At 48.2% G+C, this 24,255-nt stretch overlaps 4 protein-coding genes across 14 annotated transcripts; 1 reads left to right on the forward strand and 3 right to left on the reverse strand.

Moving 5' to 3' along the window:
* Positions 1-31: 31 nt before the first annotated feature.
* Megf8 (multiple EGF like domains 8) lies at positions 32-10,646 on the reverse strand. The gene is made up of 4 exons (XM_020943633.2): positions 10,024-10,646; positions 9,548-9,964; positions 2,746-9,490; positions 32-2,579 (listed from the first exon to the last, which is right to left on the reverse strand). Exons 1-4 carry the CDS (start codon positions 10,396-10,398, stop codon positions 1,396-1,398), a joined length of 8,721 nt encoding a protein of 2,906 aa, XP_020799292.2. The 5' UTR covers positions 10,399-10,646; the 3' UTR covers positions 32-1,395.
* Positions 10,647-11,084: 438 nt separating this feature from the next.
* Positions 11,085-11,978, forward strand: RpL36A (ribosomal protein L36A). Its single transcript, XM_020943284.2, has 3 exons — positions 11,085-11,111; positions 11,248-11,421; positions 11,728-11,978. Exons 1-3 carry the CDS (start codon positions 11,109-11,111, stop codon positions 11,863-11,865), a joined length of 315 nt encoding a protein of 104 aa, XP_020798943.1. The 5' UTR covers positions 11,085-11,108; the 3' UTR covers positions 11,866-11,978.
* Positions 11,976-12,990, reverse strand: CCDC53 (Coiled-coil domain containing 53). The gene is made up of 3 exons (XM_020943282.2): positions 12,637-12,990; positions 12,145-12,581; positions 11,976-12,091 (listed from the first exon to the last, which is right to left on the reverse strand). The coding sequence occupies exons 1-3, from the start codon at positions 12,673-12,675 to the stop codon at positions 12,052-12,054; spliced, it is 516 nt and encodes a 171-aa protein (XP_020798941.2). The 5' UTR covers positions 12,676-12,990; the 3' UTR covers positions 11,976-12,051.
* Cka (Connector of kinase to AP-1) lies at positions 12,941-24,113 on the reverse strand. 11 transcript variants are annotated; one of them, XM_086830684.1, is made up of 6 exons: positions 23,938-24,057; positions 22,115-22,759; positions 17,585-18,062; positions 17,307-17,525; positions 16,945-17,001; positions 13,727-16,733 (listed from the first exon to the last, which is right to left on the reverse strand). In XM_086830684.1, the coding sequence occupies exons 2-6, from the start codon at positions 22,511-22,513 to the stop codon at positions 15,622-15,624; spliced, it is 2,265 nt and encodes a 754-aa protein (XP_086686810.1). In that variant the 5' UTR covers positions 22,514-22,759; positions 23,938-24,057; the 3' UTR covers positions 13,727-15,621. The 11 variants fall into 11 exon arrangements, with proteins under 11 accessions (XP_020798975.1, XP_020798977.1, XP_020798976.1 ...); XM_020943316.2 differs by lacking the exon at positions 16,945-17,001 and having other exon boundaries at positions 12,941-16,733; positions 23,938-24,113; XM_020943318.2 differs by lacking the exon at positions 16,945-17,001 and having other exon boundaries at positions 12,941-16,733; positions 17,307-17,501; positions 23,938-24,067.
* Positions 24,114-24,255: the final 142 nt, after the last annotated feature.

Raw genomic sequence — 24,255 nt, forward strand, 5'->3', positions numbered from 1 at the left:
ATAATTTAAATGATCATAAGGAAACGCCGAGTTTATTTAAATATCATTATTTCATCTTTATTGCAAAACAAAAATATATATAATAGAAAATAATAATAATCATAAATATATATTGCAAAATGGGACGATTTTTGTATAATTTCTAAATGTACATCAGTTCTAAAAATTTAGCTAATCTCGTTAACTCAAAATATACACAAAGAGAGTAAGTAGTACCACATGTAAAAGGAGGGCGAGTGGAGTTCTAAACTAAATCGACGTAGTGAGAATTTGTTACAACCTTTTGGTTACTGAGATTAGTGTGTTTGTTGAGTGTTGTTATAGGAAAGAGTATGTAGTATTGTAGGATTTTGTTCGTTTGTTTCGTGTTTTTAAGCATCCTGCGACTGCTTTTGTTGTGTCTGCAGTGAGCCTTTGTGTGTAAACATAACAAGTGTGTGAAAAATTGGATAGCAGTACGTAAAGATACAGATACATAGTTTGTTTGTTCTTAAAATAGAGTGTGTAGGTACATGGGTGTGCGTAAGAGTGCGCAGCAGTTGACAGCAACTAACTAACTAATTGAGCAGATGCTAACCACCAACAGGGAAGTAATATCAATAATACTTTATACAATACAAGAATATACATAAGGTACGCGAGAATTCAAATCAAGTATCGTATCGTATATCGTACAAAATGGACATATAGTATACATATATCTTAAAGGAAACCTAGTCGAGCGACAGAGGGATAGATAACCATAACCAACAACTATGCATGTAGTACAAGTAGTTGCTATGACACATTTAGTATGTAGTTTATAATAATACGTATTTCTCGATTTCTTTGTCATTTGTTCGTTTATGGCTATTGTTCTCGCGTTTAAATTGACTTTCTTAAAAATATTTCACTGCGCGTTTGAATTCCTCTTTGCTATATATCTTGAGCTTCTCTTTTCACTTTGTTATTTCCTGTCTTATCTAGATCAAATCGATATTAATTTACACATATATATCATTAGCCAGAGATGAAATTTCATAAAAATCAGTCCGAAAGGTTGTTCTATATATATGTATGTGAGTTATGTGAATATTTTTCCTTTCTCATTCGAGACCCATTATTCCGCTTAAATTCTAATATTTATCCTTTTCCTGTATATTTATCCACTTCTGATAGGTGTAACCTGCCGACATATATAGTTGTGTGCATGTGGTAGAGTCACTTGCGATACCTAAACGTTTATATACAACAATTACCTAAACTATACATATATCCGTTATCTAGGCTAATGTCTTTATGTACGCGATACATAAATGCATGCACTGAAAGATATTTTGCTCACTAGGCTCGGTTTCCTAGACATTGGCTAACACATACTTAGTTTGTTCGTGCGGTTGCATAGAGATTTCAAATTTATGCCGGGTTGTTGGCCACGTTTTGGGCCCTTTGGACGCGCATAAAGTGCCGGGCGTTCAGGGGATATTGTCGGGAGTAGGAAATGAGGGTAGATCCCAGGGCAATGCTCAAGGGAGCTCTGGAGCGACCGGGGAGGCTGATGAACACCGTGCCGACAGCCGCCAGGTTGTCGCAAGTTGGTTCGATGGCCACCAGCATGATGTGCGAGCTCTGGCGTCGATTTGAGTGATGATGCATTATAATGGGGTGGGAGTCTCCGGCACCTTGCTCCTGCAGCAGGAGCGCTTGACGGGCACGCTGCCGCATGGCACGGGCTGACGACGTAGAGGAGGAGGAGGAAGAGGTCGGATGTGGACTGTCTGCATCCAGGCTGCCCGACGCCAGGAAGATCTGGGCGAACGGGCGCTTGGCCAAATGCAGCATCTCCACGACATGCTGCCGCCGAGCTCTTCTCAGGTCCGCCGCCTGCTTCACCTTCCACACGATCACACAGACGGCGAGGAAGAGGAAAAAGCAGGAGAAGAACACCGAGAAGAACACAAACAAATCGATGTGCAGCTGATCCTGACGGAACACAACCGAGCCGTAGCTGGGCTCTGGGCCCGAGCTAGCTCGCAACGCGATAAAGAAGCGGGTGGCGCTCAGGTTATGCTCATGCTGGGGCAGAGTGACCACTAGGCGATTCTTTAGCCCGAACAGGCGCAGCAGGGTGTTGCAGTGGTTGAGGGTCACATGTGTACTCAGATCCTTGGCGTACTGATCCTTCACTATAAATTGGTGACCCCCATGACTCTTACAGTCCTGCAACTGCGGCACGTAGTACGTATTGGCTCCGATTCTCTCACCTCCGCCTCCTCCAAGGCCGCCACCAATGCGACGTTCTGGTGCAAACATTTTCTGGATCATGGCATTGTCGTGTCGTGGCAAGGCAATATTTAGTGGATTCTCTCGCTTGATCTTCGGACCCCAATTGTAACGATAGTCCAGGAAGATCTCGTGGTAGCCCGTCGTCTCGTTCGTTTCCACTATAAAGGAGTCATCCTGCGGCGACATAAAAACATCCAACTCGCCCTGCGTCACGTCTATGATAATGCGTATATCCACGTTCATGAACCGCGGCTGGATCACAAAGAACACGGTCTGGCCAGGCTTCAGGGCAGCTGGCTTCGATTTACATTCCTCTGTGGCATAAAAAGATGGTTAAAAAATTAGTATATTGTAAAAGAAACATAAAGCAGGGTACTTCTCGTCTCCCTAGATGTCTTCAGTGTGGAGCAAGTCTCATCATCCATGCTCTTTGGCAGCTTGGTATTACAGAGATGTTATTAAAAGGAAAACTACACTTGCCTATGGGCTTGGCATCGAAGCACATCCTCGATTCGACGGTGATCTGCTTGTAACACTGATGACCATCGGTAGGGTTACCGGCATAGGAGTCACGGCACTTGGAGCACTGAACCATCCAGCATAGCTGCGCCGAGTTCTTACCGCCACCGGCCGTGCAGGTGGCATCGCTTTCTGTGTTGTTGGCGCAGTTACACTTCTCTCCGGTGACGGGATCGCAGACGTTTCCATGGCCATGGCACTGGCAGGGCCGGCACTCCTTCTGCAGATCGTCACTGCCGCGGAAGTACCCCCTCAGGCAGCTGTCGCAACGATCACCGTCCGTGTGATTGCCGCATCTCAGACACGTGGCATTATGCGCCGGACCCTCCGGTAGAATCCTCTCAAGCTCTGAGCGCGTCATATTAAATACCGCCGGATCTGCGTCGTAGGCCACACAAACGTCGCTGTGCCCGTGGCAATAGTCCAGGCATGGCTGGCAGGCATGCCCCTCGCGCGGATTGCCCACGAAGAGCGGCTGACACTTCTCGCACTGCTCGCCCATTGTGTTGTTGTGGCACTTCAGGCATATGTCCAGTCGGCTGCTGGACTCGCAGTTGGAGTGCCCGTTGCACAGACACTGGATGCTGCAGTTGGCACCTACGTAGCCAAAGTCGCACTGGCACTGGTCCGGACTCACACAATTGCCGCGGACGCAACCCTGACTGCACACCGGCAAGCAGGTGCCGCGCTCCGAGCGATAGCCGTCGGCGCAGACGCACTCGTAGCCCACCGCCGTGTCTAGGTCGATGCACTGCTCCGACACAGCATCGCAGTTGTGATGTCCATTGATGCACTCGTTCTCCAGCGGACACGACACGTAGTGCCAGGACACGACATCAGCATGGGTCAGCTGCGAATCATTTCGCCAACTGGAATATATAATATCGCAGGTAGATCCCGATGGATGCTCCTGTTTGTGCTCAAGGGCACCCTCTGTGCAAATTCCGTCGCCATTGTGGCCCTCGCGGGCGCACCATCCGCAATGAGCATGCTCCAGACAGCTGGAACATCGGGTGTAAACGTGACACGGTTCCGGACAACGTTCCAGCTCGCTGGCCTCCAACACAAGCCCACAGACTCCACCGGCGCAGAACAGGGGCTGGGAACTGGGCGTCAGACACGAGTTGAGCATGGTAGACCACTTGCAATCCTGGCGATCCAGCGTCGGCGTTTGGCTCAGGCAACTACTGCAGTTCGTATAACTGTGACAGGGTAGGGGACAGCTCTCCACCAGCTTGTACTCATTTCTCTCCACCAGCTCCCGGAATATGCACTCCACAGTGCCTAGCTCGTTCCTGGCCCAGTTGCATTGAGGCCGAAGCATACAGCTTTCACAGCTCAGACGGTGACATTTCGGCAGGGGGCAGAGGCCCAGGACTCCCGTGCTAAGTTTATCACCGCACCAGGCAATAAACCAGGAGCAGTCTTTTTTAGAGGCAATGCATCGGCCACCTAATCCGCACTCTTCGCACCATTGGCAGACGGGCGCCAGCTCATGATACGTCGGCCAGGCGGCCAAACAGGCGCCACAGGTGGTGAAGCTCGAACAGCTCCTGCTCGCCATCCACTCGTCTGTGCAGGCGGCTCCATTGTTGACCACCAGCGTCCCATTGTGATTGGCACACGGTGTGCGCCCATGGCTGAAGCAGTGGCTGCTGTAGCTGTACGTATTCTGAATGGTGCAGTAGCTGCAGCCCATGTAGTGCCGGCACTGGTACTTGCTGCTGCTCCATAGCTGACATATGTCGTCGGGCAACGCTATCCTGGTCACATGACTGTGCGTGGAACTTCCGTCCCATCCGCCGATGACAAAGATTACACCCGTATCTGGATCGATTGCCATGTCCTCGGCGTAGCTCGAGGCGGGCAGGCGACCTATGAGTTCCACGTCGTCCGTTAACCGCACCCACTGGTTACAGGCATACACATAAGCTATAAGGAGATCGGATCCATTGTAGGGTTGTGTCCTGCCTCCATAGAGGATCATGTAGTGCTCCGTGCTAACGGCCGAGTGGAAGTAGCGAGCACGCGGCAGAAGCGAGGCAGGCGAGTTGATCTCATTGAAGCTGGGTAGCTCGCTCCAGCTCAGCTTCTGCAGGTCCAACGCGTAAAGATTGCTCTGCGGTTCCGTTGAGTAGCCACCAAACAGATAGACACTGTTCGACTCCGGATGGTAGACAGTACTGTGGCCATAGAGTACGGGCATTGTGGCACCCACAGCCGCCAGCTGATGCCACCGCCCTGTGTCCAGGTTGAACTCCCACAGCTCCAAGGGTCGTGACTTATTCAGAGTCAAACCGCCGATCAGGAACAATGACTCGTGCTCCTGGTAACGCAGATGGGTAAGCGTATGGCCGGCCAGAGGAGGCAGCACTTCCCCTTCATTATCCCCGCCACTTGGTTCCACCTCCACCTTGATCTGGCTCCAGCGCTGATTCTGTATCGAGAACATCCAGAAGTCATTGAGAAGCTGCGAGTTCGCAGTGATTCCTCCAAAGATGTAGATAATCTGCTTCTTCACGTAAATCTCAGCGGCATGAAAGTACCGTCCGAGTGGCATTCGATCCTCCGGAGTAGATGATTCAACAGTTACCTGCAGCCAGGTGCCGTTCTTGGTGTCGAACTGTCGGAAATCGTTAAGCGGTCCATGATTTGGTGAATATCCACCAAACATCCACAGCGATCCCCTGCGATCCGCATTCACCGAGTGTCCAAAGCGCGGTATGGTTTTCTTTAAATGATCCAGACTCTCGCTTAGCAGCTGCGTGTTGAAAAGCTCCGTTAGCACCAGGTGGCTTCGCTGCACCAGTGTCCCACAATCCGCGCCAGCATAATTGGCATTGCTGCAGATGCAGCGTCCGTATTCCGTGTCGCAATATCCCTGCATTCGCTTTGCATTACAGTTGCTCGGACAAATCTCGATCTCGCAGCGGGCGCCCACATATCCGGCGGGACAGACGCACCGCAGCTGATCGTCACAGATGTGCGGCGGCAGACAACTACCGGCCACACAATTCTTCACGGAGTATAGAGCGTTGAATCCAAAGTGCCGCCGTTCACTGCCTTGCTTGTAGTGAACCGTGACATGGCTGGAGCGGGCCTCAATGATCCTGGCCGAGCTGTAGGGAGCGCAGACTACCGCCAGGAGTTGATTCTGCTGCGTGGCACCAGTAAGATTCGGTAGACTGTCGTATATGTAGACGGCATTCTCGTCACAGTCCATGGCCAGGCTCTGCCACTGGAACTCTAGCTGAAGAAGCGACTTTTCCGCCTGTAGGGTTTTCGGTTGCAGTATCCACAGGCACTCCTTCACCTCCAGACTGGCACCCCAGGGCGAGCGGTACGACTGGTACGACCCAATCGCACTCTTGCCGATATTGGTGAGTATGCCCCTCGATTCGCATTGGTAGTAGCATTGCCCTCCGTCTTTGGGATCACCGTAGTAGCCGGCGGCACACAGATCGCACTTGAGCCCTTGCGTGTTGTCCTTACAGTAGCACTCGCCGTTACTCACATTGCAAATGCCCAGATCCTGGTTGCCATGGCCATTGCACTCGCACGGATGACAGCCATGGGGCGCTGTGGCATTCCCGTAGCTTCCCTGGCGGCATTGCTCACACTTTTCGCCCTCCGTCCACGATTGACACTGGTCGCACTTTCCCAACCGCTCCAGACAAGTCGAGTGATTGTTGCAGCCACAACTGAGTCCACAATCCGCTCCGGTCCATCCGAGGGCACAGTTGCACGTATAATCCGGCGGTCCCGAGCAGTTTCCGTTCTGACACATCTCGTAGCAGGTCCGCACGCAGCTGAACTTGCCGTCTCCCGTGTAGCCCCGGCGACAGTGACAGTTGTAGCTTCCCTGTGTGTTGGTGCACTTGGCCTCCTTATGGCAATCGTGAAGGCCTAGTCCGCACTCGTCGACATCCGGACACTGGGCGTACGCCCACTCTGCATCATGGTGCGAAGAACTATTCAGGGCGAGGGAGCAATTTCCGGCGCTGTAGCTGAAGTCGCCCTGCATGCAGATGCCCTCGATGGGATTGTCGCGGTCGAAGCACCAGCCACAGCTCAAGGTGCGGAGGCAGGAGGAACAGTTGCGGTGCTGCTCGCAGGATTTGCACTGCTGCTGCTGCAGCTGCAGGGGTTGCTGGAGCTGCTTCTGATCGCCTAGATGCTCCTGCGTCTGCCGACTGACCACCTGGTCCATCCACTCACGACACATTCCGAATTGATATTCACTTGTATACACCGAGAAGCTGAAGCACTGCGCGCTCGCTTCACACCACACGCATCGTCCGCGTTCCCCCAGACATTCTTGACATCCCTGCCGCTCTCTGCATGACCTGGGACACTGCTCCACTGCTCGCACGCTATTGTTGGTCTTGCCTATCCGGCCGCAACGGGCGTCCTCTGTCCACCACTCGCATTCGCCACTCTTGGCGCAGGCCTCGCAGCTCACGTAGTTCGTGCAGTTGGAGCATTGACTCGGCTGGCTGATCAGATAGGACCAGTGGAAGGTGTTTAGCTCACTGGGCTCCCTGCAGACCTCGGTCTCATTCACGGACCGCAGGTGACACCGACTGGTGAGGGGACACCAGGCGCAGGAGGCATCCGTGAGGCAATGCAAGCAGTTTCCATACTGGGTGCAATCTCCAGAGTAGTATGGCTCCAGATACTCGAAAGTGAAGGCGTTCAGCTGACCGTTGTGCAGGTGCTGCAGCTCCATCTTAGTCTTCTGGTAGGCGTTGTAGATCCCGTTGCCACCAATGCGTCGCCGGGCCTGAAAGTCGATAAGGAACGGCTGCTCTGTGGTTGGCAGCTGGACGTTGCTGCAGTAGCTCTGGTTTGAGCTCTGTGTGGTGACATTGATCAGCTCATCGAGATTGAGACCCAGGCCAGCGCGAAGCACCGCCGAGGAGTAGCTGGTACAGACCTGGATGGCCGAGTTGTTCCACTGATGCTGCGGCCTGACGAAGCCCAATAGCCTGGCCAGCATCTCTCCCTCCAGTTTGTGCTCGAAGTAGGTGGTGAATGGTGGCGAGGCAAAGTCTACCATGGTGGCATTTACTATACCCACGTAATCCGGCATGGTGTAGTTGATCGGATAATGGTACTTTACGTACGTTAATCCCGGACGTCGGTCGTTGCTGGTACAGAGGGAGGGGCGACGGATCTCGGTGCCCTGGTCACCCCACCAGCCAGCACTGTCTCCGCATATTCCATAGTTGTCGTCTCGGTGGTGGCATCTGGCGTTCTGTACACACCAGGTGCACTCGTTCAAACCAAGCTTGCTGGCCACAGAGAAGGCGGCCTTGTTCCTGGACTTTGCCCCCCACTGCGATCCGTGCACCAGGCAGGAGTGGCAGTCGCCAAGCGAGGGACAGATTCCGGGACATCGTGTTGTCTGCAGATTGGTGGTACAATTGGCGCCAATGGTGCGACCGTAGCAGCTACTGTCCGCCGAGCACCAGCCGCATTCGGGATTCGAGAGGCAGGCGGTGTGCGAGGAGTGCAGCCTGCAGGAGATTTCGGGATTGTATAGCGTGTTTTCCACGCGCAGCACCTGGGGCAGTTCGTAGGCAAACAGATCCGCATTCACATTCCCGTGGTAACCACCAACAATGAGGAGCGTGTGGTTCCTGCGCAGAGCCGCTGCCTGAGCAAACACTCCCTGGGGCTTCGGGTACAGGCTATCCTCGGCGGCGACCACCTGATTGATCCAGATGTGGCAGCTGAGGTGGTACCAGTACATTTGGTTGTCGTAGCAAATTTCATCTTTGTTGTGCCGGTGCGTGTAGCCTCCAAAAACGATCATGTAGTTGCCCGAAATGGTGGCCGTGTGGAAGGCGCGCTCCCTGGGTATGTTGGTGTCCCGAAGTGCCGTCCGTGGGTACAGGATCTCCGTCCAGTGTTGCTGGTCCAGCTGAAAGGCGAATATCCGATCCGAGAGCTTGGAGAAGCGGGCCAAGCTGGTCATAATCCCGCCAAACACAATCAGCGAATTTGTGGCCTTGTAGTAGACCGTGGAGTGGGCGGCCAGGCGCACATCCAGTGTCTTGCCGCCTCTTGGTTGCACCAGTTCCCACTGTGAGTCCTCGGACAAGGGCAAACGAATGCGATAAACGCTGGAAGAGAACTCACCCGACTCCAGACTTCCGCCGAATGTGTAGAGGTAGTCACCAGCGGCGTTCAACGTGTGCCTAGCCACTGCTGGATGCTTCACTTCCGACCTGATGGCCATCTGCTTCCATTTTCCGCCACTCTCCGTGTTGTTGTACTGCCAGAGATCACTGTAGAAGCTCCCGTTGGCATGCTTGCCGCCGAAGATTACGAATCCGCCCGGCACCCGATCCGCAGCATGTCCGTAGCGTCCATGGGGTTTGTGATCCGTCACCTCTTCTAATATGTCCTCGAGGTACTCGTTCAGTTCTTCATCCGTTGAATTGGCATTCACAATAGTCAGTGGCAGAGATGAGCGTGTCCGGCGCTGATGCAGATTGGATTCCGCCAGCGTGTACAGAATATTCCGAAAAAAGCTAACGTCACTGTTCAGGCCCCAGAGCTTCGCCTCGTCCTCGTTCTTGTGTTGGAGCACGGCCTTAAGTAGCGTATGATCAATCTTTTGCGGATGATAAAAGTGACGGCGACTCTGCAGTGCAATGCCCCACTCATCCTCCCACTGACTAGTGCTGAAGCGATAAATCTAAAGAGAAAATCAATTAGAAGATATTATAAATACCAAAAATTTCAAAACCTTCACCTGAAGTGTGCTGATCACGTTGTTTAAATCGTAGCCGCCGAACACGTAAAGGGCATCCTCGTCCTCCATGTAGACGGCTGTGTGAGCGGCGCGTGGTGTCATGCCCTCCGCATCGGTAGCCAGCCACCGCCAGCTGCTGCCCGGAGGATGGTCGCTTAGATCGCATAGCCGACCGCTATATCCCCGCGAGCAGTGGCAGATGCTCTTCTGACACCGTCCGCGTCCCTGGCCCTCCCCACAACGCTGGGGGCAGGCCTCGTCCTCGCAGTCGGGGCCCACCCACTCGCCGTGACAGACGCACTGGTGGCCCACACATTTGCCATGGTTGTGGCAGTTGTTCAAGCAGTTTGATATGTAGTAGGAGGCCCGGAAGCCATCCAGTACGTAGTTCGTATCGCTGTACATGAGAATGAGCATCTGGAGGAGAAAGGCAATTAGGACAAATCCAGCTGGAATAGAGGATGGAGGAAACTTACACTTCCACTGCGGGCCACCAGCCGCTGCGGCTGCGTTCGCCCGCTGAAGCTGCCTAGGAGCGTTGAGTTAAAGGAGTCTCCATCATAGACGTATATGTAGTCGTAGGAGCACTCCGTGCCCATGCTATGGAACGTCAGTGTGATGAACTGGCTGTCGTTTTTCGCCTTGATCAGCCACTCGCAATGGGAGTCCTGCGTATAATTGTGGCCGGAGGGTCCGTCCGAAATCTCTCCGTACGGCTCTGTAAAGACCTTGCGACTGCGATCGCAGGGCACTGGCGGCGGCTGTGGAGTGTGCACCTGATCGGTACTCAGCGGTAGCGCCAGCACGATCGTCCAGAATGTCAAGGCCAGCAACGCGTACATTTTTCGCATTTTAATTACTGGCTCACTTTTATGCAAATTTTTCTCACGTCTTTCACTGGGCCATTTCGGCCGTTAATAGCGCTCCAGCCAACGCCCGCTGGCGTCTTCCATTGCACACAACTAGGCGCAGGGCCCGGGCCAATAAACGTTTTCTATTTGCTATTTGCCGTGTTTTAACTACAAATAAAAAACATATATTAAAGTACAGTGTGCTCGCCCAGCTTTTTGCTTAGAATGCTAAAAGTTGAAAGAGAAAATATAGAGTTTTTCATTCCTCGGCAGCTGGTCACACCTGACATTGATGCTACCAGACCGCAGAAAATATTAACGTTTCTCTCTCCCTGTCCCTTAAATCGATCAAAAATTCTCAATGTGGATGTGGTGGTCCTAGAGGGAATCCGAATAATTTATTCAATACCGAAAAACGCCGGAAAACCCCTCTAGAATCCTGGAGAAAGGTTTGATAATCCGCGAGACTTATGGCGCTGCCACTGTTTTTATGACAGTTTGTAACACCATCGATATATTGAGTGTTATCGATATTGTCATCGGTGTTTTGACATCTCTAGCTGTCAGATTTTCCATCCCTTTCTTTTTCTTCGTTTCCGGTGAGTGCGTGTGCTCCGCGTTTATTTTGCTAAAATGTGTAATAAAAATATCTTAAAATATGTCTATTTGCAGCGAGGTAGAAGGTAGAAGTTCCCCGTGAAGATTTCAAGATGGTAAGCATTCGTTTTGTGGATTGTAATGCCGGCGCAGAACCTATAACAACGTCAACGTCCGGCCACAGGCCCACCACGGGCAACATGGCGCTAGAAGAGGAATAAATTTTCGTACTAACTGTGTATTTTCCTACAGGTGAACGTACCTAAGCAACGTCGGACTTTCTGCAAGAAATGCAAGGTCCACAAGCTGCACAAGGTGACGCAGTACAAGAAGTCCAAGGAGCGCAAGGGTGCTCAGGGCAGGAGGCGTTACGACAGGAAACAGCAGGGTTTCGGAGGTCAGACTAAGCCCATCTTCAGGAAGAAGGTGAGTGTTTCGAACAGTGTCTCATATGCTCTTCACTTGCAACAACATTGTCGCAATTAATTATTAAAATGGCGCTTCGTAGAACTAAATCGCTGCGCTTACGAGCATTCGGCTTTTTGGTGGGAAAAAACTGTGCCAGATCAAAATTGTTGTTGCACCGGTGCGGCCGCGAAGGCAGCGTTACGGCCATCCTCGGTCATAGCGCCCCACCTGCAGCTTCAGACAACCCAATAAGATCTTATTTACACTGTATATTGTAATGTTGAAATCACAGTGCTAATACGAGTTTTCTTTTACCAATTTCAGGCCAAGACCACCAAGAAAATTGTGCTGCGTATGGAGTGCACCGAGTGCAAGTACCGCAAGCAGACTCCTCTGAAGCGTTGCAAGCACTTCGAGCTGGGCGGTGACAAGAAGCGCAAGGGACAGATGATCCAGTTCTAGGCTCCGTCATCCGTTTCCACCCGCCACTCTTTTTACCTAACGAAGTGTTTTAAGTTGTTTTGCAGACCGTCGTCGTACGACGGGAAATAAAACAAATGAAAGTGTAGACGTAAGCTTTAAAAATGTTTAATTGAAAACGCTAGCAAAAACTGCTATATCACAAGGCGGGCTCTTCCTCTCAATTGGTCACTCACGGACACCGTCTGCCAGGACCATATCCGGTGTGCTGGAAAGCGAACAGGATTAGCTTGGAATGCCTCTAAGAACAGCTCCACTTACTCCAATAAGCGCGGATTCAGGCCCTCGGATTGCATCTTCTGCTTGACTGCCGCCGCGGGAACGCCTACATGCAGCATCTTGAAGAACTTTCTGTAGCGCACATCCTCGCAAGCACGCACACCGGCTGGCTCCGCTGGGGCTTCATCTACGGGTTTTTCGGACATGGGCGTGATTTCCGAATCCGGCGTTGGGGCTTCGATGGGCTTTTCAGACTGTGCTGGTACATTCGCACCTTCGCTCGGTACTAGGTGATCGGTGGGGATGGAGGCGAGCTTCGCCTCGAGGATTATCAGGGAAGCCTCCGTTTTTTGTAGCTGCCTCTCCATTTCCACGAACTTTGTCTCGCAGCCCAGTGCAAATTCATTGAGGAAGTTGCAGGTGTTGACCAAGAAGTGGTTCACAAATGCCAGGATGCGCTTCTGGTTGAGCGGTGGTACCTGCAAGAAGTACAGCATTGGATACGTTCCTCGTCCTTAGCTGCAAATCAATTACCTGCGTTTTGTCAACGCCTATAATTGAAGAGTTTTCCATTATATCGCTGAAATATAAAAACTAAATTCGCAAGTAAAGGGAGTAATCGATTACTCGATACCAGTAGTATAATAATTGAATGTTTCTGGTCACACTGTTTCAATGTGCCCAAGATACACTTGGGATTTAAATGTTAAATTTGAAATTATTAAAGTAAATAAACAATATTTCATTCTTAACTTTAAGGGATTTCAGGATAACTCTTTGGTGAATGAAATTGTAACTTTTTATAAGTCCACCTAAAGATCTTAAACATTACGTTCAGTTGGTTTTAAATATTTTATTTATTCACTTTATTATATCTTAACATGAAATGTGTGAATGGTATTTCCTCGAGTATTATGTACTTCCTTTTTCGATTTATTATAAAAGTATCGTTATTTTTCAGTTAATATGCTTTTTTATTTATATTTTATTTTTATATGTATGTATAAACTTATGTGCTGGGTGTTTTTGTTTGTTTTGTAGGACCTGGGACCTTCCTATATATGCTCAAATCTACAATGAACTTTTATTACGACTTAGTTAATTAATGCTTATCGTTTTTTCTTTTGGGCTTCTTCTTACTTTATAAATCTCTCAATTTTATGTTTTGTTACATCTTTCTAAATCGCTTGCGTCTTTCATGCTGAAGAATTACAATATTTTTGTGATGTGTTTTCAACATTTAGAAGAATTCTTGCAGGATTCTCCTGAGACCGAAAGTATGCTGGGTGTTGCTGGTGTTTTATATTTTCTTTTCTTTTACGGCAGTGGATTTGTAACGGTTTGAAAAGAAAGCGTATTAAGGAAATCAAACTAAAATGCTGCCAGCAGCGAAATCTTTTTATTAAAAATAAAAACAAGGCAACAGATTATGTTCGGTGTGCATATGTTAATAATGGTGTTTTTTTGTTGGTGTTTCTGTGTTTAAGTCTCTGATTATATTGCCACCGTTGCAAACGAGAGCCAGCTGGTCTACAACGTCCTCATCAATTGGAATGTCAGTTCTGGTTCTGCTGGAGGATTGGATTTGGAAAAGAAAAGGCAGCGCGGGCACAAGTCACACGGCTTCGTATTTTGTAAAACTTTATTTCAAATAAAAATACATGGTAATAAAAATCAAAAATGTACAGTTAAAATTATAAATCAATAGATTTATGTATATGTAAATGTATATATCTGCTATATAACTGTGTGTGGATATCCACATTAACTTGTATTACCATCGCGCAATCGTCGTCATCGTTTTGGATCTCAGTGGGGGAACCGATCGATCCAAGGCGATTCTTCGGGTTTTTTGACTTTTACAAACTAAGGCGTAAATTAAAATACGTAATTAAAATAATAGAGGATTTGATTGGTGTGTACACAGATCTCGCTACGCTATCGTTTACGATTTTGTTTTAGTTTTGATTCGGGTTCCGGATTCATCGTTTTCAAATATCAACTTTTCGGGGTGTGGGTAAAGTGTGTGTCACGTAAAATAATAATAATTGGTAATACTAAAAACTAATATTGAGTTGCTCGGCTTTCACGTTCAATTCACAATTCTATTTATGTGATCATTGATTAAAAATACGAGTACGCAGCATCCATCGATAAGCGGATCTAATTTATATTCAACTACGAAATCCATTGGATCAGCGATTGGCGCCAACATTTGTTTGTTTGTTTATCCTTCGGTTTAATACTAGGCATAAATTAAATAAATAGCTTAGCATACAGTGTTTATAGCTTGCCTGCAATCATCATTATTATTTATACCTCATCTGATCATGGTCGTCGCGGACAATCGATCGATTGTCCCTCAAGAATTGCGTACACCCCCTACTACTCTTTTTTAACGACAATACAAATAATAGATTTAAAGCAACGCGCATTCTGCACTTACTAATTAGTAAAGTTTCCGTTTGTGTGGTCGCTACTTGACATAAATAAGCCGCCCGCCGACAACAGTCGTCCTCGCTCTCGCCCTCTAATTAATGTTAATTTACAATTCATCGCGCTCTCCTTCGCTAATATGGAGTCGGGGTTATGTGGTTGGTTATATGCATATGCCTTGCTTATCCTATAGAATTTGATCGTCTACATCTTTACGTATCCATCCGCTCCAGGCTGCAGGAAGCACTTGCTTGAGCCGGCCTGCAGGGAGGGAATCAACGTGTCCCGGCACTTACACAGCGAGTTTGCCTATACAGTTGTCGTTGCCCGGCAGTCCGTGGGCACAAAATAAGTATATATATGTATGTATATTGTGGGTGTATTATGTATATAAAATGTACAGGATGTCGGGCTGTGTATTGTATGGGCAATCGTTCGATTCTGATCGATCAATCGCTGTGCAAGTGCCACTAAAACTAAAACCGAAAAGATGATCGATCTTGAGTAGATCGTCCCCAATTGTCATTCGGGGCGAAATCTGCAGCAAGATCAAACTCTTTTGCTGCTACACGGTGTTGAAATACATAAGGTTCATGTGTGTGTGTGTGTGTGTGTATGTTGCACTTGTATCGTTTTGTGGTTATATGCCGTGTATTATGCATTGCTTTTAGAGTGTTACATTACTTTCCTAGATTACACACACGACTCTCGTTTGACTCTTTAGTCCTCTTGCTACTTGACTCTGTTTGTTGCTCGCTTTGAAATGCCTTTTCTCATTTTGAATTTATTATGGTTTTTGTTTAAGTTACGTTACGTTATAGCAGCAATTGGAGCTTTTCTCCTCTTTCATCATTTCCTTATTGTTGTATGCATAATTTGTTGTTCTCGGTTGAAGTATAATTAGATTTAAATGTATAGTATATATATAATGTATGTATAATTATTTAACTCGAACTCGTAATCGCTTAGCTGTGAGCTGCTGGCATCTGCGTTTGCGTCTGCAATCTGCACTCTGGATTCTGGATTCTGAATTCTGAATTCTATCGATCCGGCTGGGCCAGTCTCGCGCTTGTGGTCTCCGTTTTAGACAAACACCTTGGCGAGGCCATCGGCCCCTGCACTTGCGATGTACGGCTTGGTGGCATGGAAGGCCACATCGAATATGCTCTCATCAAACTTTTTACGGTGCGCGGTGATCTCCTGCACGCACGTCTTATTGTCCAGATTCCACAGCCGTATCGAGCAGTCGTGCGAGCCAGACAGCAAGTACAGCCCGTGCGCATCAACGGCCAACGAGGTGACCGGCTCCAAATGCGCCACCATGGAGTGGACAAGCGTGCCGGATGTGTTGTCCCAGAATCGAATATGCCGATCCTCGTGCGCCGTAATCGTGATGGGGAGTGTCGGATGCGACACAACCTTGTTAATGAATTTCCCCGTGTTGCCGGACATCTCCTGTGCCGCTTCCAGTCGCACCACTTGCTTACCCGTCTCCGTGTCGTAAACGATGCAGTGTGCACTATTATACGCCACCACAATGTGGTCGACCTCGTTGCGAACAAAGTCCACCGACGAGGGCACACCCTCCGCCTCCGAGGCCGTGTAGGTGCGCAGCAGCGGTTCCTTGTTGTAGGGCGACCAGAGTTTCACGGTTCCATCCGCCGAGCATGACACGATATTACTCTGCATAGTGGTCAGGCCCCAAACGGCGTCTGTGTGTCCCTCCAGGGTGCCGGAGTGAACGTTCGGGTCGTAGCAATCATACGGATCAATGTTCGGGGAAGGCAGCTGCCAGCACTCGATGTTGCCATCCAGGCCGCCCGAGTAGCATGTCTCGCCGGTGGAGGACATACCCAGGCACAGAACTGGACCTGTGTGAGCCCGGAACGTATACAGTGGCTCCACATCCAGACTGGCCGACTTCTTGGCCTGCACCGTCTTCTGCAGATTCCATAGCTTCAGCGTGTGATCCTCGGAGGCGGTAATCAGCACCGGCTCCTCCGGGTGGAAAATCAACGAGCGAACGCCGTCGAAGTGAGAGCGCAGTGTATACTTGGCGTTCCAGGTCTTGCGGTAACCAGCACCGCCGGCACTGCCGCCAGTTCCATCCTTCGAGTTGGCGTCGTAAGCTCCGTCAGATTCGTTATTCACTGTCAGTTGGGCCAGCTCACCCAGTCCCAGTGAGCCGTCAACCTCTGTGGGGAGATTAGGAAATACTACAATTATTAGATACGATATTCTAGATGCGCACCACCGCTCAAGGAGTCCCCTAATGCTACATACTCTTACTAAGCGCTCAATGCCAATTGCGTTTCCTTAACGAATTTACAACTAGGGACTCCATTGAGGGTTGTCTTAGGCTAGCAAAAGCATGTTGTTAGAGGTTTGTGTGTGTTGAAAAAGCACCTTCGTTCATGAGATTCATATCGTTCAAGAGCTGCTCTCCCACCTCGGTCTCAAGATCTACGTAGAGCGTAGAAGACAGAGTCGCCAAAGAAACAGAAGTAGAACAAAAAGCGTAAGACAACGGCAAGCCAGCCATAAAGCTAGGATGGATTTCTACGTGGGTTATAATCGGGAGTTGTTTGGGAGCAAACACCGAATTAATATCGTGATATGCTACGATTTGGCAAACCAAAAAATGCTTTAATGCGAGGTGGGCCCATGCGGGATTAGGGCTGCAGGTTGCAGGTTGCAGGTATAGGTTACAGGCTTTTCTTTTAGTCTGCGGATAACAAGGAGGACAAGCTATCTGGGTCGCGACATACCTTCAGTCAGCATATCCTTGCCGGATTTGGCCCGCTTGGCCAGCTTCACGTCCGTGTCGTCATTGTCGGTGGCCACCATCTCCAGATCGTCGGATATCTCATCGTCATCAGACATCTCGGTGGCGCCCAGGAACTCAAAGTTCGCCATTACGGCCGCCTCGGTGTCCACGATGATCTCGTCGATCGATTGTTGCACTTTTTTAGCGGGAGTATGACGGCCTGATGTGAGCAAATTATTCAAATCTCCCAACAGGGGGTCGTAACACAATAACACCTACCTTCCGTCTCCGAGGCGCGCTTGTTGCTCTCGTTTCCATTAATGTTCGGACTGAGGTTCTCGCCCCCAGTGCCGGCGCCGAGTCCTCCGCCCAGGCCGCCGCCGCTGCCGTCGTGCTCCGCATTATTGTTCAGACCAAGGATCGAGCGCACTCGGTTCGAGCGCACATCGATGATGTTGTCTGTGTAGCCGATTTCAGCCAGATATTGGCGCAGCATTTGCCGGCCCTGCCGCCACGTTGTGTTCGAGACGCTGCTGTAGGGCACCTCCGAGTCGGTGGCCACTTCGCCGGCCAGGCCAGCGTCCTCGTTCGACGGCTTGAACTCGTTCAGCTGCGGCGGATCTGTCCCATACTTTAGCCGATAGAACTTGGCACGCTCCTGACGCAGGGCATACTCCAACATCTTGATGCGACGCGTCAGATCGGATTTGAGGCTTTCCAAGCACTTGCGTTCCCCGAGGAGCATTGCGATGCGAGCCTTGACCAAAGAGAAAGAAAAGTGATTAGTTTTTATTGAAATTTAGTTCAAAGTAAATGGTTTATCGGGCAATAGAAACAGTTACATCTTATTACAATAGGCAAGTAATTTCCCTAAAAAAGTGAAAGTTATTAAGGGTTTACCTAATGCAATAAATACTAGGGGGAGAAACACATTAAAACTACGAGTTATGGAAAAATAATTAATACAGCTATTTAAAGCTTTTCCCCAATGGCTTTGTCCCCCTTTTTTCTTTACAACCGTTGCAATCCAATTGCGTTTGCTTTTGTGCCTCAAGTGATGTGTGTGTGTGTGTGTTGTGGCGGGTTGCTGGCATAATTGACGCTCCGCTGCGTTGGGGCCAACGAAAAACAATTAAATTCAATTAATTGTGATACAGAGAAAAATACAATAAAAATAAAAACAAACAAACAACTTCAACTGGCCCAATTAGCCGATGGGGTAAGAGCTGGGGGAGAGATCTAAGCCCGGTCCGCTGTCGTCGCTGCTGCCATTAGAGCTAGTGCGTAAAAACTGCAATGTACCCAACAACCGCATCCCCCAGAGAATCAATTCCTCCTCTCGTTCCGCCCATTTTATGTAGCAACAGTGTTCAGTTTTCGCAGTTATGGCTGCGCAGTTCCCCCAAAACGAAAGCGGCGAATGGCGAATGCCGGATGGATGCCAAAGGGTGGACGTCGACGGTGGTATTGCACCTGACACAATTGCCGCAGGGAGCAGAGCAGCAGGCTGCGCCAAGGAACACAACTTTTGCTTTTTAAACCCCACCTCACCACCCTTTCTATCCGATTCCATGCCATGACGACGCCCCTAAAAAAAAAACAAATACTAAATTCAAATGGGGGAAGTGGGCGGCACCCACACTAAACACATACGAGGTCAGCAAAATAAGTATTGATATATTAAAAGTGACTCAAACCATGGAGAAAATCATGAAGTCATTAAAGTATTATTCTAATTTAATCTCAGAGAATGCCTAAGCTAATTTCTTCACCCATTAAGAGGCAGCATAACGAGAATAAGTACTAATTAATGTTTTAACAACAATAAATATGTATCTTTTATAAATACTTTAGACTATGATGTCAGTATCATATTTAGCATATTGATCGTGTTGGGAATACCTAATATTACTTTAAAAATTCATTTGCATATTCAAAATCATACAGATTACTATTTCAAATGCCTTGAGCTATATTTTCCTACATCAGCACTATTGTTTTGGCAACAATTGTCTAACAACGCATGTTTGCGGAATGAGAGGAGCGAGCGTAGAACCCAGAACTAACAACAATAACAATTGCCGTGCTAATAGTAACCGAGAAAATGCGAGTCCGAGCAGAAGCAACGCTCCGTTCCGCTCTCTGAGGTGCTACGACCTCTGTTAATGGAAACATGTTGTGCATTTAAATTAACGCTCAATGGCATTTCGTTTGGCTCCTTAAGCTGGCTAATTAAATCCAGCGCTGATGTTACAGATATTTGGAAAACCCGTGAGCATCCAAGGGCCCAAGTTGCTGCTGCAACGCGCCACACGCCAACGCCTCCTGAGCTCCACCTCACAAATCGCTCTGCGGCATGCAACTAGTTTGGTTTTTAGCCTCCCCAATTACAAATTACAAATGCCATGACAAATGCACATTTGTAACATTTGTAACTTAATTGCCCCGCGAAGGAGAAGCCAGAATAGTTTGATTTACATTGTTTTGAAACGAGTGTTAAACGAAAAAGAGCACGGCTCTCATTCTAACTAATTGTATAATGTAATTCAAAATACAGATATATATACATATATACCAATTCATATTTGTATAAATAGAATTATTTTTATGACAAGTGCCAGCAGAGGCGCTGGCTTTTCTAATCTATAAATGCAATTGCACACAGAGAACAAATTGTGAAATGATTGAAAATGTATTGGCAGCTGCCGCTTTATTCTTGGCTATAAGTGTTAATTGAATCGACTTTTTATAATGGTGACGAACAGTGGTTCAAAGTGCTTTCGGACTCTGGAATAAACATACATGGCTTAAAAGACTAAATTTTAAGCTTTAAATAAAACAAAATTTCTTGAATATTCGTAATAAGTTTCTTGCCTTAATCAAAGGGCCTTCCGCTAAACCATTGAATGATTAAAGAAGAGGGAATGCTTCTGCCTGGAACAACTATTCCAAGTGAGATCAGATCAAACCGAATTATTGGAAAAGAACCCAACCACTGTGCAAGTTAATTGCCTAGACAGACGCGACAGCAGAGTAGGAAGTGGAAGTGGATGCATTCAAGAACGAGGAGAACGCACAGCACACATAATCAAAAAAGAGGCAAGGACGTTGCATTTGCGGCATTCGACGACACTGACACACAAAGATGTGAGCTGCGGATATGTATAAATAGACGCAAAAGCAGGGAATCATCAGCAACCACTAATGGTAGATGATGATGATGATGATGATGCCGAGCAGGAATGGCAGCGGTGGACCCATCTAAGATGGCGTCCCATGGAGCAGCGGTGGGTTGAAAGTGTCGCCGCATCTGCCCACTCGAACTTGGTTTGCTTTGGGCAAAAACGGCAACTTGGCGAACTTGGCGAACAGGTTCATAAATCGTGGCGACAAATGTGCGTTGTTAACTTGTTTTCCCCGCTTGATGTAAAGTCGGGAGAGAGCGAGAGATTTGAATGTCACGTTGCATTTAGAGCGTAACGGATTGGGGGGCTGGTGGAGTGTGGCTCGTTATTGATACCGCCGATAACAAGACTCCCGCTGCAGCCCCCTCCCGACAGGTGAAAGCGATAAGGCGAGTGGGTTGACATTGACACCCCGCTGATGGATTGAAATCATTCTGCAAAGCGACTACCATATTTCGGGGGTTAAAGGCTCCTTCTTTGGTATCGTTTGCCATCTGCGGCAAACAGAGCATAAATTCGATTACGGCGTTTGCTTGGCTCGATTCGCTTGCATGCAGACAGCCATTGCCTCCTCCTGGTCTACCCTGCTCCTTCTCCTCCTCCTAGCCATCGCCATTTCGGCTGGCCTTCTCCTCTCCATATTCCACACTCTCCACATTGCTGTGTGCCTTGCATGTTCATGCATTAGCGCCTCGAAAAAACCATTGAAATGGAAAGTGAGCTCCCGCTGACGATAAACAAGGACCTTTAACCCTCAGTGTACTTAAAAGAATAGAAACAAGAAGGGAAAGAAAGCTTTGAGAAACCGAAGTGTGTATACCCTTGCAGTTAGCGTTAGGATCATGGGTTTGAATTTGCAATAGATCATAAATAAGACAAAAATGCCATTAGATTTTTTATGTAAATAGAAATACATATAAGCTTGAGCAAACGTTGCCTCCATGGCCTTCGTATACCTCCAAGAAAACCTAGAGTATATATTTGTATACGCTTATTTTTAGGGATAATCGATGTTTTTAAACTATCATAACTAAGCCAAAAATGCATTAATTTCAGTTCGGAAACCATTCCTTTGTTAGTTCTTATTGGGTTAATAAATCTGCGTACTCAATTTAAAATTTTAAAAAATTTACATTTTTATCAATTTTTGACAATTTTAACGATGTAACCCCTTATAAAATTTTCAAAATTTTGAAAAAAATAAATTTATACCGGACATGGCTAGATCGATTCGCCTGTTGATGCTGATCAAGAATATATATGATATTTAGGGTCGCAAATGACTCCTTCACTGTGTTACAAGCTTCTGACTGAAATTATAGTAACCTGCAAGGGTTCAAAAACGAGTAGTTGTCATGCCATTTGTACTTGGTTTGCTGGGACATAATATAGAAAAGAATATAATATTTCCTACACGCACATTTATATTTATATTTTAGCTATTGAAAAAGAAACTTGTGCTCTTCTATTTTATCAATAATGCACGATAAAATGCATCTTAACGCATGTAGCGTTGTTATTCACAAACTCCCGACATTTCACCCCAAAAACTCTTGATTTACATGCCACTTATCAATACCTTCCAAGTAAATATTCCTAGTGTTATGGGACAGTAGTGACTCACCTGCAATTCGGCCCTGTCTACATCCCATTGTGAGCGCTCCAGCTCAAAGCGCGACCACTCATGCTGGATAAAGTGCAATATGCCCGGTATTGTGTACTGGGGCGTGGTGGCCTGCTGGTTGTTCGGACCGCCGCCTGCCATCCCGTTGCTGCCGTCGTCGCCCACGTTGCTCATGCCGCCGACTAGACCGCCAACATTGGCGTTCTGTCCACCAGCGTTCAAGCCGCTGATACTCAGACCGCCACTGCCGCCGCCCAAGCTGTTGGATAGCACACCGCCGATCGAAGAGTTGGCACCGCCAACGCCGACACCAACGCCGCTGCCGCCGAGGACGCCGGCTCCCGCACCGCCAACCGGCTTGTTGTTAATGCCAGCGGTGGCTCCCGAGTTGGTGCCCATTGGTTTACGTCGCGCTCTCTGGGGCTGTTCTGGCTGGCTGGCTGCCGGGTAGTTCTAGCTACTGCTCCTGCTCCCGGTGCTGCTCCGTCTGGTCCTGCAACTGCTGCTGCTTCTGCTACTTCGCTTGCCAGCTGTCCGTCTTGTGTTGCCCAGTGCTATAAATGCAGTGTCCTTTGTTTATGGCCCTCGAATTGAGTTCCTGCTGCTGCTGCTGCTCGTCCTTTGTCGCTGCTGTTACTCTTGGTCCTGTTTCGTGTTTTTCGTTGGTTTTTGGAGGGGGAAAAGAGCAAAGTTCCGTACATGAGACAAATGAGGTCATTGAATTTTCCGAATGCGGGGGGAGAGCGCAGGAGGGAGCAGCAGGACACTCTCTTCTCTGGCTCTGGCTCTGGCTCCGGCTCCCTCTCGCTCGCTCGCACTCCCGCAATCGCCCTATGTTATGTGCTACTACTATCGAGCCCTCTCGCTCGGACTCTCTTTACGGCACACACGGTACGTACAACGTCACACGCGACCCGCACACTCTCTCTTCAGTGTTGTCAGCAGCGGTTGGAAAAAGGCTAAATTATAGCGTACAAAAGCCGTGAAACAGCTGATGTAATGTCGGAGTTTAAACTTCTCCGCGAGGAGAGGTTACTGTAGGTGTTACACGGCCATTTGCCACACTTTTCACGCTGGATTTGTCGGAAAACTCAAATGAGACACACACACACACACGCTCACACTATCGCAGGGAAATTTGAATGGCACACAGACACTCACGGCACGGATTTTGGACACGGGCACGGGCGTTATTCTCTTTTCTATAAAACTTCAATGAATTCCTGGGACCTGCTACTCGATTCCCGGGCAATACGCTTCGGAACCTTTCAATAGCTTTTGCTGGTTTACTTGACAATTTTGTTTACTATTTACAGCTTTTTCCAAGGAAACGTTGTTGCTACCTTTCACGATTCACCGTTTTGTGAGCGAACAAATGACGCGGTGGGGAGGAAGGCGCAAACCCCGAATGGATGACGAGACGCAGACGGCGATTAGAGTGCAGCGCGTTTGATGATTTGGTCCATTGTTGCGCCCGTTTGCAATTACTAATTAATTAGGGCGAGGGGCGAGCTAGGTGCTGCTGCATACAAAAAGTCGATTTGATTCGATTCGGCCGCACATCAGAATGTTTGGCCTGGAACTCTGAAATAACACAGAGTTGCAGCGGCACAGCATTTCTCTCGCTCGCTCTCATGCACCTGCCGCCCGTTCGCCTCGTATAGCCATCTCGCTCGGCGAGTCTATATACAAAGAAAAACACGCACACACTCGCGAACGTACGCATACGCCAGAGCCGAAGTATTTTCACTTTGCTGAATTCCGCATGTGCGGTTTCTGGGTTTTAGCCACGCGTGGACTTAGGGTCGATGTGCTTCGCTTACTTTGCGTTTTAATGCACCGCTTGGCTGTATTTTGCAATTTTTCTCTTGATTTTCATTGGTATAATACAGAGACTTAGAGCTGCAAAAACAGCGATGTTACTATCGATGATTTCAAAAAATGCGATACATCGAGTTGTATTTCTAAATATCGATAGCTTTAAGAAGGTAGAGAAATTGGGAATGGGCAACTAAATCAAACAATCAGGGGATTCCCTATACGAATAAATTACTGAAATTATCGGCGATGTATTGATTTAATGTCAAACTAAATCGTATAAAAGAAAACCTTTTCCAGCAGAATTTGCCAGTTTGCTGGTA

Source organism: Drosophila serrata, unplaced genomic scaffold (genome assembly GCF_035046125.1).
Source record: "Drosophila serrata isolate PLE 108 unplaced genomic scaffold, ASM3504612v1 contig_240, whole genome shotgun sequence".
Classification (NCBI taxonomy): Eukaryota; Metazoa; Arthropoda; class Insecta; order Diptera; family Drosophilidae; genus Drosophila; species Drosophila serrata.